The 24,033-nt window shown below is 35.8% G+C and overlaps 1 protein-coding gene and 2 non-coding genes across 6 annotated transcripts in view; 1 reads left to right on the top strand and 2 right to left on the bottom strand.

Moving 5' to 3' along the window:
- The window catches only part of Ccar1 (cell division cycle and apoptosis regulator 1), a 52,889-nt gene that overhangs the window by 22,276 nt on the left and 6,580 nt on the right, over positions 1-24,033 (bottom strand). For 3 of the 4 annotated variants that reach the window (XM_076835153.1, XM_076835156.1, XM_076835154.1), the window contains exons 3-13: positions 18,028-18,200; positions 17,563-17,607; positions 14,859-14,891; positions 11,816-12,009; positions 10,310-10,424; positions 10,025-10,217; positions 6,653-6,782; positions 6,096-6,257; positions 2,245-2,470; positions 773-886; positions 67-233 (exon numbers count right to left, since the gene is read on the bottom strand). In XM_076835153.1, the coding sequence (XP_076691268.1) occupies positions 67-233; positions 773-886; positions 2,245-2,470; positions 6,096-6,257; positions 6,653-6,782; positions 10,025-10,217; positions 10,310-10,424; positions 11,816-12,009; positions 14,859-14,891; positions 17,563-17,607; positions 18,028-18,200 (1,552 nt within the window). The remainder of the gene's footprint in view (positions 1-66; positions 234-772; positions 887-2,244; positions 2,471-6,095; positions 6,258-6,652; positions 6,783-10,024; positions 10,218-10,309; positions 10,425-11,815; positions 12,010-14,858; positions 14,892-17,562; positions 17,608-18,027; positions 18,201-24,033) is intronic. The other variant, XM_076835155.1, reaches the window with a different exon arrangement.
- Positions 364-428, bottom strand: LOC143381674 (small nucleolar RNA SNORD98). Its single transcript, XR_013088848.1, has one exon. It is a non-coding gene; the product is annotated as a small nucleolar RNA SNORD98 (small nucleolar RNA).
- Positions 10,663-10,739, top strand: Trnav-cac (transfer RNA valine (anticodon CAC)). Its single transcript has one exon. It is a non-coding gene; the product is annotated as a tRNA-Val (tRNA).

Below are 24,033 nucleotides of genomic sequence, written 5' to 3'. Positions count from 1 at the left end.
GCTGATCGATAAGAACATCTACAAATCTATTAAATATTTCTAATCAAGAAATGAATTGATACTTACCATTGTGTGCAAACACTTAGATCAATGCCTGTCAGAGCCTTACAACAACGAATAGCAGTCTTAATCAACACGGAGGGATCTTTTTCAGGGTCTGGTCCATCCAACGAAGGAGACCAGTGCCCACCAATGGCCATGGCTTCATCCTTGCCTTTCATGCCCACTAAAAACTAATTTAAAACAAAGAATCACTTACATACATTATATAACTTGTGAAATTACAAATAAATACTTGAAAAGGAAAGGTACAAACCTTTCCAATATCATTTTTACTACCTCAGATATCTGTCAGTCAAGGAAGAGTTCAGTTCATCGTGTTCCACACTGCATTTCAGCAATGGAATAGGATTTACACATCATAACTCATCCTTCTATAATATTTCTTCAGTTAGCATTCAAACAAGCTATAATGCAAACTTTAACAGCATCCAAAGACATTCTAAATCCAATTATCACTAAGATTTTAATATGCTACAAATATGAACAAATCAAAATGACAGTTGAAGTCATTATACACAAATAAAGTATAGCCACAATCTGCAGTGAGAAAGACATCTGTATCAATAAATTGTGAGTACCTTAATAATACTAAAATCATTTAGTAACTAAACAAGATTAAAAATATGCTGTTTTTAAATTTCACATATATACAGTAAGCACTAAGGTAAATGAATATACACCTAAAGATAAAACAAATAGTTTATTTTACCTTAACAAGTCTAGCAGGATGTTGAAATCCATCTCGAAGTTCTTGTGGGTCTTCAGCAAGAGCACAAGACTTATGATACAAATCTTCCATACTAGGACTAGCCATCAGCATTACCTATTATAGTCAAATAATTCAATCCTGTCAAAAGTCTAATGTAATGTAAAAAAAAAATGAGAAGCACTACTACTTAAACTCACATTTTAGTTATTTGAAATTTCTCATAAAAATGGATGCAAAATGTTACAGAAATAAGTTAAAATATTAAATACCTTATAAAGTTTTAACTTATCAAGGGAAGTTTTTTAATTTTTGAAATTATTTTAATTTACAAATAGAAAATATTTTGGAAGAAAATGGAACAAAATTTTACCTCATGAGGTTCTCAAACCCTTTGCCAAAAAGTACTGAGCCACCCACAATGATGATATTAATAGGGATGGTAGGTTAATTTCAAAAGAACTTTAACAGCATCCAAAGACATTCTAAATCCCATTATAGCAAAATCTATTGCTATTTTCATAGAAATATTCTGGAATTCTTTTCTATCAGGTTTGAGGGGGTTTTTTTTGTTTTTTTTTTTTTTTTTGTACCAGGAATTGAACCTAGGGGCACTTAACCACTGAACCACATCCCCAACCCCTTTTTGTATTTCATTAGATAGGACCTTGCTAAATTGCTGAAGCTGGGTTTGAACTTGAGATCCTCCTGCCTAGCCTCCTGAGCTGCTGGAATAACAGGCGTGAGCCACCACTCCCAGCTTGGGGCATCTCTTAACAAACCAAATTGAGTCCTTCACAACTGCCAACTTGACTCAACAAACTGTATTACCTGACTATGAATGTCTGCCTGCCACCACTCGAGATTTAAGGGATGCATTTTAGATCAAACAATGTTTTAAACCAAAAGAAAACTAACTCTGATAAGCCATATTCTGAATGTTATCCTAAAGACAAAAATTTAGTACATTGAACCAATATTAAGTTTTATCTGGGGCCAAAAGTCATAAAAAATAAAAAGGGTTGGGGATGTAGCTCAGTGGTAAAGTGTCCCTGGGTTAAATCCCCAGTACAAAAAACAAACAAACAGGGCTGGGGATGTGGCTCAAGCGGTAGCGCGCTCGCCTGGCATGCGTGGGGCCCGGGTTCAATCCTCAGCACCACATACAAATAAAGATGTTGTGTCTGTTGAAAACTAAAAAATAAATATTAAAAAAACAAACAAAAAAGTCATAACATTCAACTTTCAACTTCATCTGTACATTTTTATAAGGATTAAAATGTTAAAACAACCATTATTTTATTGCATAATAAGTGAGGCACAAAGAGGTTAAATCACTTAAGGGGATGTGGTTCAGTGGTCAAGTGCCCCTGAGTTCAATCCCCCATATCCCCTCCCAAAAAAAGAATGATTCCACATATCCTCTTATTTTTGAACAACTAGAAGAAATTAAGCTGTAAATCACAAATACAAACCTTTGCACTGTATAAATGGTCAGCATCTGGAGGATCAAGAATGGCCATATTTTTTTCTAATGACTCTACTTCTCTGTGCATAACATAGAAATTGCAGTAATTTCCAAGCTGAAATGGTCTTGACAAAGGGAAAGCATCCACCCATGTAAACTGAGCATCAAAAAAGTCACTAGGTATATATAAATTCTGATAACGGCGCCTTAGTTCCATCATGTCACAACTAGGACTGAAAAACAGACATAAGTAGTGAATAAGCAGCCTTACACCAAAGGTTATACATTCACATAATTCTGAAGCTAAATAACCTTACAGAGTAAAAAGCAAGTTGAAAATAGTTAATTAAATGAAGTATAAATTCAGATGGAGACATGTGAAAATTTTATTTTTCAAAATTTGTATATAGTTGCAATTTTGAATTATCAGTATCTAAGTGTTACCTTTACTTCTCTACTTTTTGTATGTAGCTTATAATTCATTAGAGAAGACGCTTTGAAATAAAGAAAACCCACAGCTCTAGAGAAGATTGAAACAAAAGTAGTTTTGACTTAGTTTAAAATGTAAGTTACTTGAGAAAATCATAATTCACACAAAATACATACAAAGAAGGGATAAGAGTAATACCAAATTAGTACTCAAATACCCCTCAATCAGACTTATTCAGCAAAGAAAAAATTCAAGTTCTATTCTAGAGTAAGCTTGTAGATCACTACACTTAAATTAAAAATCAAATACTAAAATACAAATGAAATAAATATATATGTGTTCTTTATATTACCTACACCTCTATACTTCTCTATAAGAATTTAAGTAAATCAATACCTAATTATTATTATTATGTATAAAGGAAATAGAACTCTTGCCTTTTAAATCTGGCACTGATATTTTAAAGATTAGTTTCCTGGGGCTGGGGTTGTGGCTCAGTGGTAGGGTGCTTGCCTAGCATGTGTGAGGCACTGGGTTCGATTCTCATCACCACATAAAAACAAAAAATAAATAAAGGTCCATCAATAACTAATAAAAATTTTTAAAAAAATTAGTTTCCTTTTCCCCAAAAAAGCAATTTTTTTTTAAATTTTTGGCGGTATGTGTGGTGCTGAGGATCGAACCCGGGCCGCACGCATGCCAGGTGAGGGCGCTACAGCTTGAGCCACATCCCCAGCCCGTAAACAGCAGATTTTAAAGGCGAGAAACTCAAAGATAAACAATTGAACAAAAGGACATAACTGATGGGCTGGGATTGTAGCTCAGTGGTAGAGTACTTGCTTAGCATGTGTGAGACCCTGGGTTCTATCCTCAGCACCACATAAAGATAAATAAAGATGTTGTATTCATCTACAACTATAAAAAAAATTTTTTAAAAAGCATAATTGAGGGTCAGAGTTATATCTCAGGGGTACAGCACGTGCCAAGAATATGTGAGGTACTAGGTTTAGCAGCACATAAAAATAAATAAAATAAAAGTATTGTGCCTAACTAAAAAAAAAAAAAAAAAAAGCATAATGAGTAGGTGAGGTGGTCCAATTCTAGAAACTCATCAGGCTATGACAGAAAGAGTGCACTTTTGTGAGACTGTCTCAAAACAAAACAAAAAAAATGGCTGGAGATTTGGAGATGTAGCTCACTAGAGTACCATTGGGTTCAACGCCATTAACACACACACAGACACACAAAAAATGAAACACATACATGAATTCTGCTGGACATGTTAGAGCACATATGTAACCTAGCAACTCAAGAGACTGCGACAGGAAGATGGGCAGTTCAAGGACAGATTCTGCAACTTAACGAGACCCCCATCTCAAAATAAAAATAAAAAGGGCAGGGCATATACTTCATAGGTAAAGTGCCCCTGGGATCAGTCCCTAGTACAGGAAGAAAGGAAGGAGAAAAGAAAAAAAAAAAATCTCTATGTAGAGATGTCTTTATCAGACACCTAAAAACAAAAAATAGAGATACATTGGGTATATAGCTTAGAAACAAGACTAATTGCCTAGCATATACAAAGCCCTGGTTTAATCCCAGCATCACAAAATAAAATAATATTTTATTTTATTTTGTGATAATTTTCTATTGTGGTTACTGATATAATTATACTTTATCTGGTTAAGCTTCTGTCAAGGGGTTGGGGTTGTGGCTCAGAGGTAGAGTACTTTGCCTAGCATGTATGAAGAACTGGGTTCGATCCTCAGTACTACATAAAAATAAAATAAAGATATTGTATCGACCTAAAACTAAAAAATAAATAAAGATTGTATCAAAAGTATGCAAAATATATTTGATTTTTATTTTTAAGAAACAAAGTATAGGTAATAGTTTCTCAGTGCCAGAATTTTAGAAGTTTTACCCCATAGGAATAAAATCTATGATAAAACAGACATAAGTCCACATAAAGCATTAATTGCAAATAAGTGCTCATAATTAGATTAGTATAAAAAATTTGATTTCCACAACTACAGATTAAGGAGACATGGAAACTTTAAAATGATGTTTATTTGTAATGGGTTCGATTGATACTGTTAGCAGTAAAAGTGAAACTGTGAAAGTGATCTTAGTAGGAGCTGTTCTATTTCATATCCTTATTTATTTTGATAGCAGGGCGCATCCCCAGCCCTTTTTTATATTTTATTTATAGACAGGGCCTCACTAAGTTGCTGAGGCTGGCTTTGAACTCACAATTCTCCTGCCTCAGCCTCCCAACCTGCTAGGATTTATGGGTGAGCCATGGCGCCCGCCTCAATTATGTATCTGACCAACTCTTCCTATATAGTGTTTAATACTGGGAAAGATGCATAAAAATTAGAGCTCCTCTATTTAGTACCTTGGGGAATGAAGTAGTTTTGGTACCAACAGATTTTTTTAAGCCTAATAGTAACAAAGGACAATAACAAAACTAGTATAAATTAAGAGTACTTGCTAATCTGGCCAAAGTTAAGAGTAAATAAACAATGAAGTAATATAAGCAAGCAAAGTCACCAGTTAAGAATTTCTTAGTATTCGTACACTAAATCACACTATTTATCAGATCTAGAATTGAAAATGCAGAAATTTCAACTTTTGATAGGCCAACATGATAAATATTAAAAATTATTCTTTGTTGAAGTGTAACAATATCTTCTCAGGTCATTCAAGTACACACATTATTTGCACCTATGCCAAATAGTTCTGACACTGCTTTTAAAGATTTTCTTATTTTACTGTCCATTTGCTTTTTCCATCTGTTAAATCTACTAACCCTAGTTGCCATCATAACTCACTACTATTATCAATTAAGGAAAATCTAAAATTGCCACACTCTGGGTGCTCTAAATACTGAACCACACAATAATTCTGCAAGCTAATGGATTTTATAGCTGAAACTGAGAAGTTCTTGGTAACAACCTCTGATTCCAAAAGCTCAATAATTTATTTATGGACACAAACACATGTATATTATATAAGTCTCAGAACATACGCAGATCCAATTCATACTTTATACTATATTACCACAAATAAGCTTGAAACAAACAATTGGTTTACTTGTTATTGCTTCATCACATATAATGTGGATCTTCATCAATAAATGTGGATCTTAAATAATTCTAATGTTAAGCAATGATTTCATCACAACAGAATTTCCTTTAGAGGTTTTCTTTTTGAATGGTTGATAACTTATTAAAGTTATGAGTACTATAAATAATACACTCTGGCAGAGAAATAAATTACTACTTCAAATTGCATTTCTATCCTTATAAGAGCACTAAATGTCAGCACATAATGATATTCCCAGGTAAAATATCCTGATTGTAACACATTCAAAATTAATCTATACAAAATTACAAAGTTAATAACTGAAAGAGAAAAAAAGAACTTACCAATCTAAAGAAAACTTTGAAAACTGCACTGTGTAACGTGGAACAACACGCCGAACTCTCCGAGGCGATCTTTCTCTCTCTCTTCTGGGAGACCTCTCCCTGGAACGTTTCCTTTGAGGTGATCTTTCTCTGGATCTACGTCTTTCTCTTTCCCTTTCACGACTTAAAGTAAATTTATATAAAATTATTACTAATATTTTTGGCATGATGGCAGTTTTTTAAAGAAATAATGTAATAGGTAATAAAAACAAGACATTTTTAACTCTTCAAAAATGTATTTTTTTAAATGATATGTTGCTGGGCAATTTAGCAATTTATCAAGGCCTTAAGACCCTGTCTCAAAGCAAAAAATAAAAGGGCTTTGGATGTGGTTCAGTGACTAGGCACCCCTGGGTTCACTCCCCGGTACACCCCCCCCAACCGGCAAAAATGTTATATGTATGTGACACGAAGTTTATCACATTAACCAATTTTATCTGCACAGTTCAGTGACATTAAATGCATTCACATTTTGAGTAATCACCACCACCATCTATATTAATATTCTTAAAACATACCTTCGGTCTTCTTTCCTATTAGGCACTTGATCTCCTCTGTCATTCCTTCCTGAAAATCTAGATGGTGGATCTAATCTTCGTGCTGGTTGTGGTTGTGAAACTATACGAACAGGGGGCTGCAATAAGCCAGCTTCAAAAAAAAATACAGAAAAAAATTAAATTAAATTAACACATTTAAAGAAAGTACAAAAGTATTATGAGATTAGATGAAATTAGTCTAACAATTGGGAATAAAATTGTTCATTCACAGTTATCATGATTTACACATTTTGTTGTAGAACTGGTCCTGTCTTAGGGCAAGGACTGTAGCTCAGTGGTAGAGTGCTAAGTATGTGAGATCCAGGTTTGAAAACCTAGTATCAAAACAAACAAACAAATAGGTACTCAAATCCCAATTCACAATTGTAAAATAAGATATTTTAAGAAAACTATGAGGAAAAAAAAATCAGAGATCAGAGAACTAACTGTCAGATACTTGGAGGAAACCATTAGTTTGGACACAGTTTGATATTATCTAAGAAGATATATGTACTCCTCACACCCAACAATTCCATTCAAAGATACATACCCTAGAAAAAGTCACACACATTGTCTGTGAACACAGGAGAATGTTTACAGAAACCAAAACAAGAAATAACCAAATGATTACTAAAGGAAAACAGATAATTGTACAATATTCATACAATGGAAATGCACAATGAAAATGAACAAACTATACCCACATGAAATAAATAGAAGGAAAAACTTTAACATAATGGTGTAAAAAACCTTACAAGATAGGATATAAGTGGAATCTCATATTAAGTTCAAAAGCAGACAAAGCTAAATTGTATTCAGGATATATATACTTTGAGAAAAAAGGAGGCACATGGGTGTTGAGGGATGTAGTTCACTGGTAGAGTGTTTGCCAGTTATGAAACACAGCACTGGGTTTGATCCCCAGAACTACACACAAGTATTAGCAATGTGTTTTTTGTTGTTGGTGGTGGTAGTGCTGGGGATTGAACCCAAGGCCTCACGCATGCTAGGCAAGCACTCTACCAATTGAGCTATATGCCCAGCAAGCAATGTGTATTTTTTGACCTGAGTAGTGAACAATCAGGTGTTCATTTAAAATTAATAATCCATTATGCTAGAACCTAATTTTATCATTTTGCTATAGCTATACCATGGAGTTATACATTTTATCACTTTGCTCTAGTATAGTAACATACAATGAAAGAGAAAATGCCAAATTATATATCTATAAAAATAAAAAAATAAAGTTATTATGTCCATTTACAACTAAAATTATTTAAAAAATGAATAAATAAAAATGATTGAACCTAGGGGTACTCTACCACTGAGTTACATCACAAGATCTTTTCTATTTTTTGTTTTGAAACAGGTCCAGGTTGGCTTCCAACTTTTTTTTTTTTTTAATATTTATTTTTTAGTTGTAGTTGGACACAATACCTCTATTTTAATGTGGTGCTGAGGATCGAACCCAGGACACTGCACATGCTAGGCGAGCACTCCACCACTAAGCCATAACCCCAGCCCCTGGCCTCCAACTTTTGATCCTACTGCCTCAGCATCCCAAATTGCTGGGGTTCCAGGTCTGTATCACGCATGCAGCAGGCTAACTGCCATTTTAAACACTGTATAATCCCAGGCACAGTGGCACATAATTGTATATACAACAAGTCGTGAAGCTGAAACAGTTAGAGGCAAACCCAAACAACTTACCTGGACAACTTAGCAAGACTCTGTCTCAAAATAAAAAATAAACAAGGGTTGGATGTAGCCAACACATACCTACTATCCCAGAAACTGGGAAGGCTGAGGCAGAATAGTAAGTTCAAGGCTTTTAGCCTCAGCAATTTAGTGAGGGCACTAAGCAACTTAGTGAGACACTGTCTCAAAAAATAAAAAGGGCTGGAAAGGGGCTGAGGTTGTAGCTCAGTGGTAGAGTGCTTGCCTAGAATGTGAAGCACTGGGTTCAATTCTTAGCACCACATAAAAACAAATAAATAAAAACAAGGTATAAAAAACATTCCCTTATTTTAAAAAACTATTAAAAAAAAAGAGGGGGTGCAAGGAATGTAGCTCAGTGGAAGAGTGTTCCTAGGTTCAATCCCCACTACCAAAAATAAAATAAAAAGGGCTGGGGCATGTAGCTCAGTTGTAGAGTACCCCTGGGTTTGATCCCCAATAACATAACAGAATTACTAACAACAGTTCACATGTACAGGAGGATTTCAAATTGGTGCAACCATTATGGAAAGCAGTATGGAGATTCCTCAGAAAACATGAAATGGAACCACCATTTAATCCAGTTATCCCACTCCCTGATTTATACCCAAAGAACTTAAAAATCAGCATACTAGAATGATGCAGCCACATCAATGTTTTATAGCAGCTCAACTCACAATAACTAAACCATGGAACTAACCTAAGTGTCCTTTAACAAATGAATGAATAAAGAAAATGTGGTATATATATATATATACACAATGAAATATTATTCAGCCATAAAGAATGAAATCATGGCATTTGCTGGTAAATGAATGGAACTGGAAAATATCAATGCTAAGTGAAATAAGTCAGTCCCAAAAAACCAAAGGCTAAATTTTCTGATATGTGTATGCTAATGCACAAGCAAGGATAGGAGGGGAAGAATAGACGTTCATTGGATTAAACAAAGGGGAATGAAGGGAAGGGAGGGGAGAGGGAAAGAGAAAAGACAATAGAATTATTCAGACATAACTTTCCTTTCCTACAAGACAAGGGTAACTCCACATCATGTACAACCACAAGAATAAAATCCTAATTAGAGTAAGTTATACTCCATGTATTGGGGGGGAGAGCTGATAATGTGTCTCAGTTGTTAAGCACCCCTGGGTTCGATACCTGGTACCAAAATAAATCAATAAAATGAATAAAAATTAATTAATTAAAAAGAAAAGATTCACATGTATAAATAAAACATTGTTGGTATGTGATACCAAAAGGGGGCACAAGGGATAACAGTTCTGATATTTAAGTACACAAGAAACATATCTTTGAATTTCCTATTCACTGAATTTGTTATCACTACAAGAAATAAAACAAAACTACTTCCATATAGGTAGAGAATTACAGGATGTTTTGTTCAGGATATTTAAGCTTCCTTTCAAGTTTCCTGAAAGTCCCTATCAGATACTTTGAGATAAGGTCTCATTATATTGCCCAGTCTGGTCATATACTCACTTGCTCAAGAGATACTTCTTTTTCAACCTCCTGGATGTCCCTGCCTATTTTATAATTAAAAGCATGTTCTTTATATTTGAACAAATAAATCATAACACACATTAGTCTGAAATTAAAAACAAGAATACATGCAGGCAATACCTTTTTGCTGTGGCTGCTGTAATAAAGGCTGTGGCTGAGTCTGCAGTAGCGGAGTAATAGAAGCCGCAGAAATCTGTGCCTGCAGTAGTGACTGAGGCTGGGGCTGAGCCTGAACACCAAATGCCGTCTGTGGTGCAATTGGCTGAAGTACAGCAGGAGGAGTCTTCAGTAAAGGTTGGGTTTGGGACTGATTCTTAATAAAAACAAAAGAGATAAAATGTATTTTGTCAAATGGAAGACTCAATTACCAAATTTCCATGATAATTAGTTCAATATTTTATGTACCTGATTTGGTAGTGTTTGAATTCTTTGTGCATTCCATTTAAAAGGCATATTAGGATTATAAGTAGCTTCAACCAATACTCTATCACCCACTTGTGGAGTTTTCCCTTTGACGGCACTGGGGGAAAAAAAATAAACACAATTAAGAGATCGCCCCCCAAGGGGCTGGGGTCGTGGCTCAGTGGTAGTGTGCTTGCCTCGTATGTGTGAGGCGCTGGGTTAGATTCTCAGCACCACATACAAATAAATAATATAAAGGTCCATCAACAGCTAAAAAATATTTGGGGGGGAAAAAAAAGACATCGCCCCCCCCCCTCAAATTTATACACTTAGCATTTAAAACTACACTTTAGGGGGCTGGGGATATAGCTCAGTTGGTAGAGTGCTTGCCTCACATGCAAAAGGCCCTGGGTTCAATCCCCAGCCACACACACACACACACAAACACACACTCACACACACAAAATACACTATATGGCTGGGTTGTAGCTCAGTGGTAGAGCATTTGCCTAGCACAATTGAGGCACCAGGTTTGATCCTCAGCACCACATGAATATAAATAAAGGTATTGTGTCCATCTATAACTAAAAATAAATAAATAAATAAATAAAACACACTATACCAGAAATGGAAGACTGGAGAGCTCTTACAAAAGTAGATATATCTGTAGACTCATTTCAGAACTGAACGTTTCACCCTCTATATATAAACAGAAGTTTTGAAGTACAAGAAATAATTTACCACCTCATAATCTCCTAAGTTATGCCCTTCTGCTTATGGCACTAACTTTTATAGCCCAAAAGTAAAATTTGCTTCAGGTTTTGGAAAGAAGACAAAAAAAATGGGAATCCCTTTTATACAAAAATCTTCTACAGCAACTGAGTCCCAAATGTGACCATTCTAAAGAAGTTCATTAGAAATATTCTTGATATATCTAAGAAAATTCATATTGCCTACAACTACCATAAAGGAACCAAAGTACTATTGTCAATGTTTGTCCATCAACCATTTGATCCTGTTCACTAACTTTTCAATTAAAAAAAAAAAATTCTTAGTCTATATCATCAGTATGGCAAACCAGAATATTAGGAATTAAAAGTCATAATTAATCAACCCCCAATCTCAAAGTCTGCCCATGAAGAGTTAGAAATGCCACCTAGTTCTAAGAAAATATTTATAAAGAATTCACAATTAGAGCCGGGGTTGTGGCTCAGTGGCACAGTGCATGCCTAGCATGTGTGAGGCACTGGGTTTGATCCCCAGTACCACATTAAAAAATAAATAAATAAATAGAGGTATTGTGTCCATCTACAACTAAAAAAAAGAATTCACAATTAGTTGGTGTTCAATAATCAAAACATATACTTAACCACATTTTTCCACCCAAACACATCACAGATAGGACCATAATACAAACTGAATGATTAAAACAGAAAATTTTAGCTTATCTTTATCACGAGTACTTTATACAGAATTCAATAAGTCATCTCAACACCTAATGAAGTTTACCTAAGCTGAAAGAATACATCTTCATCCACAAATCCAAATGTATCGTGTAGCTTTGTAACCACTCCTGTGAAAACACGTTGTTTCTGAGGTTGGGTTTGTTGCTGACTGGACCTTGGTGTTGGATAAGATACAGTTATCTGTGCTGCAGGCTGAGGAGTAGACAGGCTAAGGCTTGTAGGCAGCGCAACAGCCGGCTATTGAAGAAAATCAACATCATATTAAGATAATGACTTGAAATTACCTGGAAATTAAAAATGACAATTTTAGCCCAAAATGTTAAAAATTATATGAAGTTATAAAATACATGTATGTACACCTTGAGAGAACTAAGTCTGAAAATCTATAAAATTATTTAACTTATTTCATCCATAACTTTCCTTAAATGAGTGTTTTCAGGGTTGCTCCAAGGCAAAAGAATCATTGTGCAATGAGTTGTAAAAACACTATTTTAACTCCCTCTTAGAAATTCAAAGTCCAGAAAAGACTGGGGATGTAGCTCAGTGCAAGAGAACATGCCTAGTCTATGCAAGAACCTGCGTTCAAGCACCAGTACCACCACCAAAAAAACAAACAAAAAAAGCTGGGTGTAATGTCAGATACCTGTATAATCCTTACTATTTGGGATGCTGAGGCAGGAGGATCACAAGTTAGAGGCCAGCCTCAGCAACTTAGACCATTTTTCAAAATAAAAAAACTGAAAATGTAGCTTAGTAGTAAAGCACCCCTGGATTCAATTCCAGCACCCCCCCTCCAAAAAACAAACAAACAAAAAAAAAATCAAAATCCTTATCAGCATACTAAAGGTTTAGGAAACTCCAAAATATAGTCAAGGAACTCAGTATTTCATCAACTTAGGCAAGTTTGAGCCCAGCCTCAGCAACTTAGTGAGACCCTGTCTCAAAATAAAAAACAAAAAGGGCTTGGAATGTGGCTCAATGGTTATGTGCCCTGGGTTTAATCACCAGTACCAAAAATAAATAAATTTCTTCCTGTAGTCCAAGCTACTTGGAGGCTGAGGCAGGAGGAATACTTGTATCCATAAGTTTTATATGAAACTGGGCAACATGGCAAAGACACCACTTCAAAAAACAACAACAACAAAAAAACCACTATGTCTGGTGGTGCACCAGTATTCGGGAAGTTGAGGCAGGAAGATCACAAGTTCACAACTATTGTGGACAGTCTATCAAATCCCTGTTTCAAAATAAAAAGGCAGGTATGGTGGTGCATGCCTATAATCCCAGCAATTTGAGAGCTTAAGGCAGGAAGATCATAAGTTCAAGCCAACCTCAGCAACCCAGGGAAGCCAAAAGCAACTTAGTGAGATCCTGTCTCAAAATAAAAATAAAAGGGACTGGTATTATAGCTCAGTGGCAGAGCACTAGCCTGGCATGTGTGAGGCACTGAGTTTGATCCTCTGCACCACATAAAAATATACAATTTGATGTCTAAAAATAAATAAATAAATAAATAAATAAATAAATAAATAACAAAAGGTCTGGGGAATTTAAGTCAGTGGTAAAGCACTCAGGGGCTCAATCCTCAGAAATAAAAGGGGATGTAGCTTAGTAGTAGAGTACCCCCAGGTTCAATCCCCAATAGTGGGGGGGAAAAAACCTCAAAAAATTTCTTTAGGGGCTGGGGATGTGGCTCAAGTGGTAGCGCGCTCGCCTGGCATGCGTGCATCCGGGGTTCGATTCTCAGCACCACATACAAAAAAAGATGTTGTGTCCGCCGATAACTAAAAATAAATATTAAAAAATTCTCTCTCTCTCTCTCTCTCTCCTCTCTTAAAAAAAAATTTCTTTAACATCTTAAGATAGTTATACTTTATGGGCACACACTGGGAGATGTTATGGTAAGGAAAGAAACTTCTACAGCTATTCTATTTAATTTTGAAATTCTCATATTGGGAATTGAAAGTAAGATCGGTATTACTGGATTTCAGTTCTTTAATAAGAACAGTATAATTGATTTCTTAAATGTAGTGCATTTTTCTTTTAAAAAATACTTTTAATCCTTTACTTTTAAAAAAGACTAAAAAGATACAAAAAGTTACACAGTGAAAAGCTTCTCTCCTATCCTTGTTCCTCAGCCACCCAGTTTCCTATGCATGAAGCAATCACATCACCTTTTACTATCAAGGGCCTTTTGGAGATAATGCACACACTAATAAATGATATCTTCCTCTTCCCTCTTAAGTAAATGGAAACATACAATGCATATTGCACCATACTTTTTCCTCTACCTCCCATATCTGATATAATTTTACATTCATACTTAAGTTCTAGGGATGAGTGTGGACCTCAGTGGTAAGAGGGGGTACACAGCATGTACAAGGCCTTGGGTTCAATCCCCAGCATGGGAATTCTGTTCCATTTTTAACAACTGCTTAATATTTACTGTACAAAAATACCAGTGAACCATGGTCCATTGGCCAAATAAAGCCCAACGCCTTAGTTAATAAGCAAGGAATGTTTTTAACACCTTTTAAAGGGTTGTAAGGAAAAAAAAATTATATGACAGAAACTAAGTTGTTTGTAACAAGCCCTAAGGTAGCAGTACATATTAAAAATTCAAAACTTTATTTTTATTTTTTGCGCTAGGTATGAATTAAATCCAGGGCCTCACACATGCTAAACATGCACTCTACCAGAACTATACCATCAGGCCCAAAAGTTCCAAAATATTTTAATGTTGCTCAAAAATCAAACTGATAACATGATGACTTTACCTACTAAGGTCAAGTTAAAAATTAAACCTCTAAAAATTTCCAAAACTTTAGCTATAAAGAAAATATAAAAGCAAAAAATCAGTATTAAATTTAAAATAAAAATTCTTATTTATTCAAGCTATACAACAGCTGGGCTTGCAATCAAAACACAATAACAAATTTTCACCTTTATTTAGCAATATACTGCTAAATTATTATGTGAATACAACAAATAACTTTAAACTCTGAAATAAAAACTAGAATAGAAATAAGACATTAGTCTACTCTTTATTCAGATAATCAAAAGAAATAAAGTAATGCCAAACTAACCTGTGTTAAAAGGGTCTGCTGGGGTTGCTGTAACTGAAAATAGGAAAAAAACAAAAAAACAAAACAAAAAACATACAAAAGAAAAGGAACGATCAATTTTTGTTTCATAGATGTTTTATAAATGGAAAAATTACTTTTAAATATTATTTTTTTAAAAATGTGAAAGGTAACACATAATTAGCATAAGTCTACCTACAACTATTTCTAACTGCATACCTAGTATTAAGAAGTCACACATACAGCTATATTTAATAAAGAAAATGATTTCTGTTGTTATTTCATAGAAATAACACCATAAAAATTTTTCTAAAAAGTCCACAATTCCCTAAAGATTTCTAGTTCCACAATATGCTAATTACCATGCTACAGAAATGATCCAATATCATCAATTTAGTAATTGTACCAAAGAATAAAATTGGCCATCCAATTTATATATAAATATCCTGCAATATGAGAAGCACTCCTAATGGCTGGATTTGCCATAGACATGCATACCATGAAGAACCATACACTCTGACATATGGTTTCTCTGATAATAGAAAAATACACCATTATTAGAAAGGAAAAGGAACTGAAGCGAGGAGGAAAACTTATAAATTCTGGAATAAAAACAATATATGTGAGGATAATAGAACCTATATGAAGTTCTAATTCAAACTACTCAGATTACCTGCAGTAACCAATTATTAAGAGTTTCAATCTTATTAAAATACTATTTTTTTTTTCTGTAAGAGTAGCTGAGTACCACCATCTTTATGTGGTTCAACGTACCTTATTATAATTTTTTTTTTCTTGTGGGGGTAGGACCAGGGATTGAACTCAGTCGCACTCAACCACTGAGCCACATCCCCAGCCCTTTTTTGTATTTTATTTAGAGACAGGGTCTCACTGAGTTGCTTAGTACCTCACACGCTGGCTTTGAACTCGTGATCCTCCTGCCTCAGCCTCCCGAGCTGCTGCGATTACAGCAGGTGCCACTACACCCAGCTCATAAAATCTTTAATAGTGTTTCATAACGTAATAAATATAAGTCTACAGGTATTTTTAATTTATGACAAGTTTTCTATGTGGTGCCGGGATTGAACTCTGGGCCTCAGTGCACTCTAGGAAAGTGCTCTACCACCCACAGAGCCACATACCCTCCAACGCCCCTCTCAGAGCATTTAAAAACAAGGTAATTGTGAGATTAGTCTCTTGTCCATTTTCAGAAGTTTAAAGTACTAGCGAAATACTGTAATCTTCAGAGAAAATGAAATGCTTTTCAAGGCCCAAAGGGCTTAAGCCAAAGATGAAAATAGACTATGGATCTGGTGACAAGAGCTTATGGACTGAGAAGTCCTAATATTCCTACACACTGTCTTTTTTTTTTGGCAGTACTGTGGATTAAACTCCAGGATCTCACCCATGCAATGCAAGTGTTCTACCACTGAGCAACACCCCTAGCCCTTTATTATTTATTTATTTTTGGTACTGAGGATTGAACCCAGGGATGCTCAACCACTGAGTTATTTAGAGACAGGGTCTTGCTGAGTTGTAAAGTGCCTCACTAAGTTTCTGAGGCTGGCTTTGAACTTGCAATCCTCCTGCCTCAACCTCCTGAGCCACTGGCATTACGGGTGTGTGCCACCACACCCAGCCCAATCCTTTATATTTTGAGATAGGACTTCACTATATTGTTGAGGCTGGCCTCAAACTTGTGATCCTCTGGCTTAAGCTTCCCAAGTAGCTGGGATTACAGGTATACAACACCACACCTGGTTCAATATTGTCCTTGGATCCAATTTTTGGATCCTCTTTTGTATACCATTTTCGTCTTGTGAGAGATATATGTCCTGGAAATTTTTTTTTTCCTTTGAGTGGGAGGCAGTGCTAGGGAATGAACCCCAAGCTACACAAATGCTCTACCACTGAGCTACATCCCTATTCCTAAAACTTTTTTAACAATAATACTCATAAGGACTGAACACTACCTCCGAGCTATGGACAAGATGAGAATGGGTACTTAGTCTAAAACTTATCTAGATTTCAGCAGGGCAAACTTTCCTTCCTGAATAATTGTGTATATTCTTACCACTTCCTAGCTCCCAGATGTAAGACCTTAAGAGAAATGATTAGAGGATGAGTTTAAGGGGCCAAAGAAACATGTTTTAAGTCTAAGTTAAGAATTTTCATATTGTTCTAAAATGCCCAGGAATAGGGTATAAACTATAAGGGGAGGCTTTCTCCCATTTTCAACAGTTTTATTTAAATATTTTGTATCTTGGGTTTCATTCATCATTTCATTAGAGGGAAGGAAACAAAAACTCAGTAAATTCTACTACCTAAAAAATAAAGGTTGAAAGCTAGTGATCCACGAAAGGATTAGGTTTCAAGTAAGAAAAAGAGCTTTTACTTTTCCCAAGTGATCTAATTCAGCAGAGTAGCACAGAGGTTCGAGTCCAGACAGGAGCATAGTCCAAAGAATCAGAGTGGTTCATTCCAGATTATCTTCAACATACTGTCTCAGAAGACTGGCTACTAGTTGAAGATTTGGGGTTTTAGGACCTTCTCTTTTTTCCTACTCCATATCCCCTACTCCCACCAAAGAATTCAAGTCACATATTATGATAGCTAAAAGACATATAAATACAAATCTGTGTCAACTGAATTTTGGAACACATGGCTTTTTTAAAATCAGTTCTTAACATGGAAAAGAAAAACTAACCTGTTGCTGCACACTATACAAGGCCTGTTGAGGTTGTGAATATTGCTGAAAAATTAAAAAAAAAAAAGATTATTCAAAGAAAAATATGGCTATCAACATATTATTCTCAAAAAAAGCGATATATATACACAGAAATACACAACCAAAATTACCCTGAAATTTTCTAGAATAAACATCTAAAATACATAAAATTATTATTACTTATATTCTGGAATCCATCAAAGGCTGAATTTTTTTCAAATAATTGAGGTATGAGAAATGTCCAATTTAAAAACTAAAGAATTTTCACTATATGACTATACTTCCCCCTATACATGTTAGGCATATACAGTATAATATCGTCAGAAAAAAAAATCATAACAAGAGCCACAATTCTTCATTTTTTTAAAAAATGGAGACAGCAATCCTAGCTACTCAGATATCACAGTCTTCAATATTCCATATTAAAACCTATTAGAAATTCACCTGTTGCAATGCAGCTGCTGCAGCCGCGGCTTGTTGCTGCAATGCTGCAGTTTGCGTTATCTGATAGTTTGCTGGCGTTTGTGTGGTAAGGCCTGCTGCTGCCAATGCAGTTTGCTGTGTATAAATGGTAGGAGACGCTCCAAGAAGTGAAGGCTGCTGAACACCTAGTGCAGCTAAAATGAGATTAAAAGGGTGGTGAAAAATTAAGATTATTGGATCCCTTCTATGAATTTTCCAAGAATGCTTAATTGAGCATTACAGTCTAATTTAAAAAACTAAAAGAACAATTTTAGTAATGTTTGTTAAATTTAACTGATTCATGTCCCTCTAGATCCCAAAGGCTTTATATTTAATGTTCATGCCATGGTAAATATAAGAAAACATTAGTCTATAAAATTACACATCAGAATAAAACCACACAAACTTATCTAGACAAAGTGACTACCATATCCTCCTGAAGTATTTTTAGGAAGAAATATAAAAAGTAATTATCTGGGCTGAGAGAATAGCTCAGTGGCAGAGCACTTGTCTAGCAAGCACTAGGCTCTGGGTTAGGGGTCTTAGGTTAGATACCCAGCATGACCAAAAAAAGAAAAAAGAAAGAAAAGAAGAAATTATCTTATTTTACTAATATAGAATTTACTGTTTTAGACTGAGGATGCAGCTCAGAGGTAGAGTACTTACTTAGCATAAGCAAGGCCCTGGGTTTGATTCCCAGCATCACAAAAGCTGTATCTATATCTCTCTCCATATACACATATACACACAAGCACACACATATATGTATTTTAATTTAAAAAGAGCTATTTGAGCAAGGTGTGGTGGTATGCCCACCTGTCCCAAAGACTTGGGAGGCTGAGATAGGAGAATCACAAGTTCCAGGCCAGTTGCGGCAATTTAGCAAGGCCCTAATAAATAACTTAGCAAGACCCTATCTCAAAATAAAAAAGGGCTGGGTATGTAGCTCAGAGGTACAACATCCCTAGATTCAATTCTTACTACCAAGGAAAAAAAAAGCTATTTACATTCCCACACTAATATACCAAGTAATGTCTTATCCTTTGTATTTCCACATATGTATATATATAGCAAAAAAGCAGTCTTTATAACTAATTAGAATTAAAAAATAATTAATTAAAAAAAGCAATCTTGATAAATACATGCAATTTAAAATTTAAAAGGCAGCCCCAGCCAGGCACGCCTGTAATCCCAATGACTCGGGAGGCTGAGGCAGAAGGACTGAAAATTCGAAGCCAACCTCAGCAACTCAGTGAAGCCCTAAGCAACTTAGTGAGACCCTGTATTCAAAAAAATAAAATAGGCTGGATCTGTAGCCCTGTGGTTAAGTACCCCTGGGTTCAATCCCCAATACCTTACAAACAACAACAAAAAAGCTGTCTCATGTTATTTGGAGAGAAAGCAACATAATGATACTGGGAATTCGCCTACATAAGTAAGTCACTTTCTAGGTCTGGAGATGTAGCTCCATGGTACACTGCTTTCCTAACATATGCAAGGCTCTGGGTTAGGTTGCCAATACTGAAAAAAAAAAAAAAAGAACTAGTTGGTCAAGGTGTTAAACGCCTATAATCCCTACTACTGCTGAGTAGTAGCTGAGGCTAATGGATCACAAGTTTGAGGCCAGACTCAGGAACTTGGTGAGACCTTGTCTCAAAAAATAAACAAACAACTGGGTGTGGTGCTGCACACCTATAATCCCAGCCACTAGGGAGGCTGAGGCACGTGGATTGCTTCAGGCCACCTTCAGCAGTTTAGCAAGACCTTCACAATTTAACAAAACCATTTCTCAAACAATTAAAAACAAAAAAGGACTGAGCATGTAGCTCAGTGGTAAAAGTGTCCATGGATCCAATACACACTACCAAAAACAAAAACAAAAAACTTTTGGTGATCTGTACACAGATAACTTTATCACAATCATATAGCTCACTGGTCAATTCACTATTGCAGCTTTTGAGATATTAGGCTATGCCCTTAAACAGAACTCAATGATAGGAAGTATTCATTATCATTAATTTGAGAATAAGAAATTATGCCACAAAAATCATATTTTAAAAATAATAAATCCCAGGCTGGGGTTGTGGCTCAAGCAGTAGCGCACTCGCATGGCATGTGTGCGGCCGGGGTTTGACCCTCAGCACCACATACAAAGATGTTGTGTCCACCAAAAACTAAAAACTAAATATTAAAATTCTCTCTCTCTCTCTCCCTCTCTCTTTAAAAATAATAATAATAATAAATCCCAAGTGCTATAACCTTCTGTAACTGCATTGTCCAAAATACTACCAACAAGTCACATGTGGTCATTCTATTCATTAATTGGTTGATTTTTAACTTTGGTACCACAAATTGAACCAAGGGGCACTTTACCACTAAGCCACAACCCTAACCCATTTTTTAAATTTTTTATTTTGAGACAGGGTCTCACTAAGTTGCTTAGGGCTAGCTAATTTGCTCAGACTGGTTTTGAATTTGCAATCCTCCTGCCTCAGCCTCCTAAGTTTGGAATTATACAGGCAAATGCCACCATACCCTGCATGTGGCTATTCAATTTAATGAAAATTAGGTGAAACTAGAAATTCAGTTCAGATGCAGTGATTCATGCCTGTAATCCGAACAATATGGGAGGCTGAAGCAGGAGGCCAGCCTTATCAACTGAACAAAATAAAAAATTGTCTCAAAATAAAAAGTTGAAAATTAACAAAAGGACTGGGAATGTAGCTCAGTGGTAGAGTGCCCCTGGGTTCAATTCTCAGTACAAAAAAAGAAATGCTAATCACATTTCAAGTGTTCAAAAGCCTCATGGTTAGTGAATACTTTTTTTTTTTTTTGGTAGTTGTGAATGGACAGTATACCTTTATTTATTTTTATGCAGTGCTAAGGATCCAACCCAGTGCCTCACACATGCTAGGCAAGCTTCTGCCACTGAGCTACAGCCCCAGCCCTAGTAAGTACTACTATCAGACAATGCAGACATAGAATACATTCATCTTCACAGAATATTCTATTTATCGAACAGTGCTGTACTATAAATAAAATGTAAAAATCCTAACTAAATCAGTGTTATGTGAGGGTTCTGAGAGCAACCATTTAGATAATATCCAAAATTGGGTGTGGTGGAGTATGCCTACAGTTCCAGCCACACGGGAAGCTGAGGTGGAAGGTTAACTTAAGCCCATGAGTTAACCCAAGACCAGTTCAACCCAAGACCAGGTTGAACAACACTACAAGACCCAATCTCAAATATTAAAAGAAATTAAAAGAAATGGAATTATCTAATATCCCAGCAGACAACAGCTCTCCCACTCCCTTAAAATCAAGTGATGGCTAGTGCTCCAGGCAATAGTCTCCTCTATGCAACACTGAATTATTTGTTGGTGAATTCTATCAGGTACCATTCAAGTGTGTCTTTCTTCTTTAATTACCTATCGAATTTACTGTTTCTCACTCCTTCATTTCAGAGAGGTTTATTTTATTAATTAATTTTTCTAATATATTTTTAGTTGTCAATGGATGCTTATTTCATATCTCAGTCACAGAGCACTTGCCTAGCATGCACAAGGCTAGGCTATTTAGTGCTGAGAATCAACCCAGTACCTCATACCTGCCAGGCAAGCTCTCTACCACAGAACCACAACCCCAGACCTTCATTTTTTTTACAGTAAGGGGGAGGGAGTTTAAATTTACTAAGGCTGATCTCAAATTTGTCTGCCTTAGCTTCCTAAATCACTGGGATTACAGGCATGCATCAACATGCCTGGTCTGTTACTGGTTTTTGAAAATCATTATTATTGTTCTTGTTGCTACTATTTTTTGTTATTTTTGTTGTTGTTGTTATTATTATTATTTTGGTACTGGGTATTAAATCCAGGAGTGTTTAACTACTGACCCACACTCCAAGTCCTTTTTTTAAATTTTAGTTATTTATATGTTTTGGTACCAGGGATTGAACTCAGGAACACTCAACCTCTAAGCCACATCCCCAGCCATATTTTACTTTTTGTTTAGAGACAGGGTCTCACTGAGTCTTGCCTTTGCTGACGTTGGCTTTGAACTCATGATCCTCTGGCCTCAGCCTCCTCAGCATGCACCACTGCGCCCAGCTTAATTTATTGTTTGAGATAGTGTCTTAGGGCCTTGCTAATTTGCTGAGGCTGGCTTTGAACTTGCAATCCTTCTGCCTCAATGTCCAGACTTGATGGAATTATAGGGGCACGATCATGCCTGGCTCATTTGGTTTTCAAAAATCACCCTGTGAGAAGTAATTATACCCAAATTACAGATGAAAAAACTAACCTCAGAAAAGCTTAAAAAAAAAAAAAAAAACCCTGCCTAAAGTCACAACACCAGAATTTATTTATTTATTTATTTATTTTAAAGAGAGAATTTTAATATTTATTTTTTAGTTTTCGGCGGACACAACATCTTTTTTTTGTATGTGGTGCTGAGGATCGAACCCGGGCCGCACACATGCTACCGCTTGAGCCACATGCCCAGCCCACAACACCAGAATTTAAACCATCACAAAAGTAGAAAAACAGGGGCTGGGATTGTGGCTCAGCGGTAGAGCACTCACCTAGCATGTGTGAGGCCCTGGGTTTGATCCTCAGCACCACAAAAAATAAATAAAATAAAGATATTGTGTCCAATTACAACTAAAAAATAAACAAAAAAAAGTAGCAAAACATAGCTGAGCACGGTGGTTCATACCTGTAACCCCAGCGGTTTGGGGGAGGCTGAGACAGGAGGATGGCAAATTAAAAGTCAGCTTCAGCAATGGTGAGGCACTAAGCAACTCGGTGAAACCCTGTCTCTAATACAACACAAAACTGAGCTGGGGATGTGGCTCAGTGTTCAATCCCCAGGACCCCCCCGAAAAAGGGGTAGCAAAATATTTTACTAATTTCAAAATGAGCATCTGACAGTGAAGAATTGAAAACTCAGGACAAGTCTAAGGTGGTCTGCTCCAGAGTTTGATAACATCCAAATTGAACATTTTATTTATTTAATGTTTTTAGTTGTAAATGGATACAAACCATTGCTATTTAATTTTTTTATGCAGTCCTGGGGCCGTTTGTTTATTTTTAAATTTTATTTACTTATTTAAAAATATTTTTTGTATAGTACTGGGGATTGAACCCACAACATTATGCATGCAAGGTAGGCACTCTACCATTGAGCTATGCTCTCAGCCAAAGTTCATATTTAAATTTTCACTATAATTTCTAATATATGTCATTAAAATAGAACAAAAATATCCCAGATTATAAAACATACAGTATAAGAAAAGCCTCAACTTCACAAATAAGAATTGTACACTTGCTGGGTGGGATGGCACACCCCTGTAATTCAAACAACTTGCAAGGCTGAGGCAAATAGATTGCAAGTTTGAATACAACCTCAGCAACTAAGTGAATCCACCAACTCAGCAAGACCCCATCTCAAAATTTAAAAAATAAAAATGGCTGGGAGTGTAGCTGGATTCAATCCCCAGTACAAAACAAATAAACAGATCAGTCTACTCTTTCAGTTCTCACTAAATGAGAACATTCAGAGGATGAAGAAAAAAATATTTATTAGTAATGAGCACTAATAGCTTTTTTTTTTTAATTGTAGATGAACACAATACCTTCCCTTTATTTTTATTTATTTATGTAATGTGATGCTAAGGATTGAACCCAATGCCTCACATGTGCCAGGTTGTACCCCTGAGCTACAACCACAGTCCAGCACTAATTGCTTTTATGTGTACTTTTTCACTCCTAGAAAAATGTTTCAGAGACAATTTGGTATTACTTAGAATTAGCAGTTTTTAAACAGGGTAAGTCCATTCATATAAGCAGCAATCTCCTTTGTTATCCATTTAATGGTACCAGGAATTGAACCCAGGGACACTTTACCACTGGGCTATATTCCTAGCCATTTGTGTTTTTATTTTGAGACAGGGTCTCACTATGTTGTTCCAGATGGTCTGAATTTGTGATC

Source organism: Callospermophilus lateralis, chromosome 15 (assembly GCF_048772815.1).
Source record: "Callospermophilus lateralis isolate mCalLat2 chromosome 15, mCalLat2.hap1, whole genome shotgun sequence".
Taxonomy (NCBI): domain Eukaryota; kingdom Metazoa; phylum Chordata; class Mammalia; order Rodentia; family Sciuridae; genus Callospermophilus; species Callospermophilus lateralis.
Note: the sequence above shows the minus strand (reverse complement) of the source record. Positions and strands in the feature narration are given on the sequence as shown.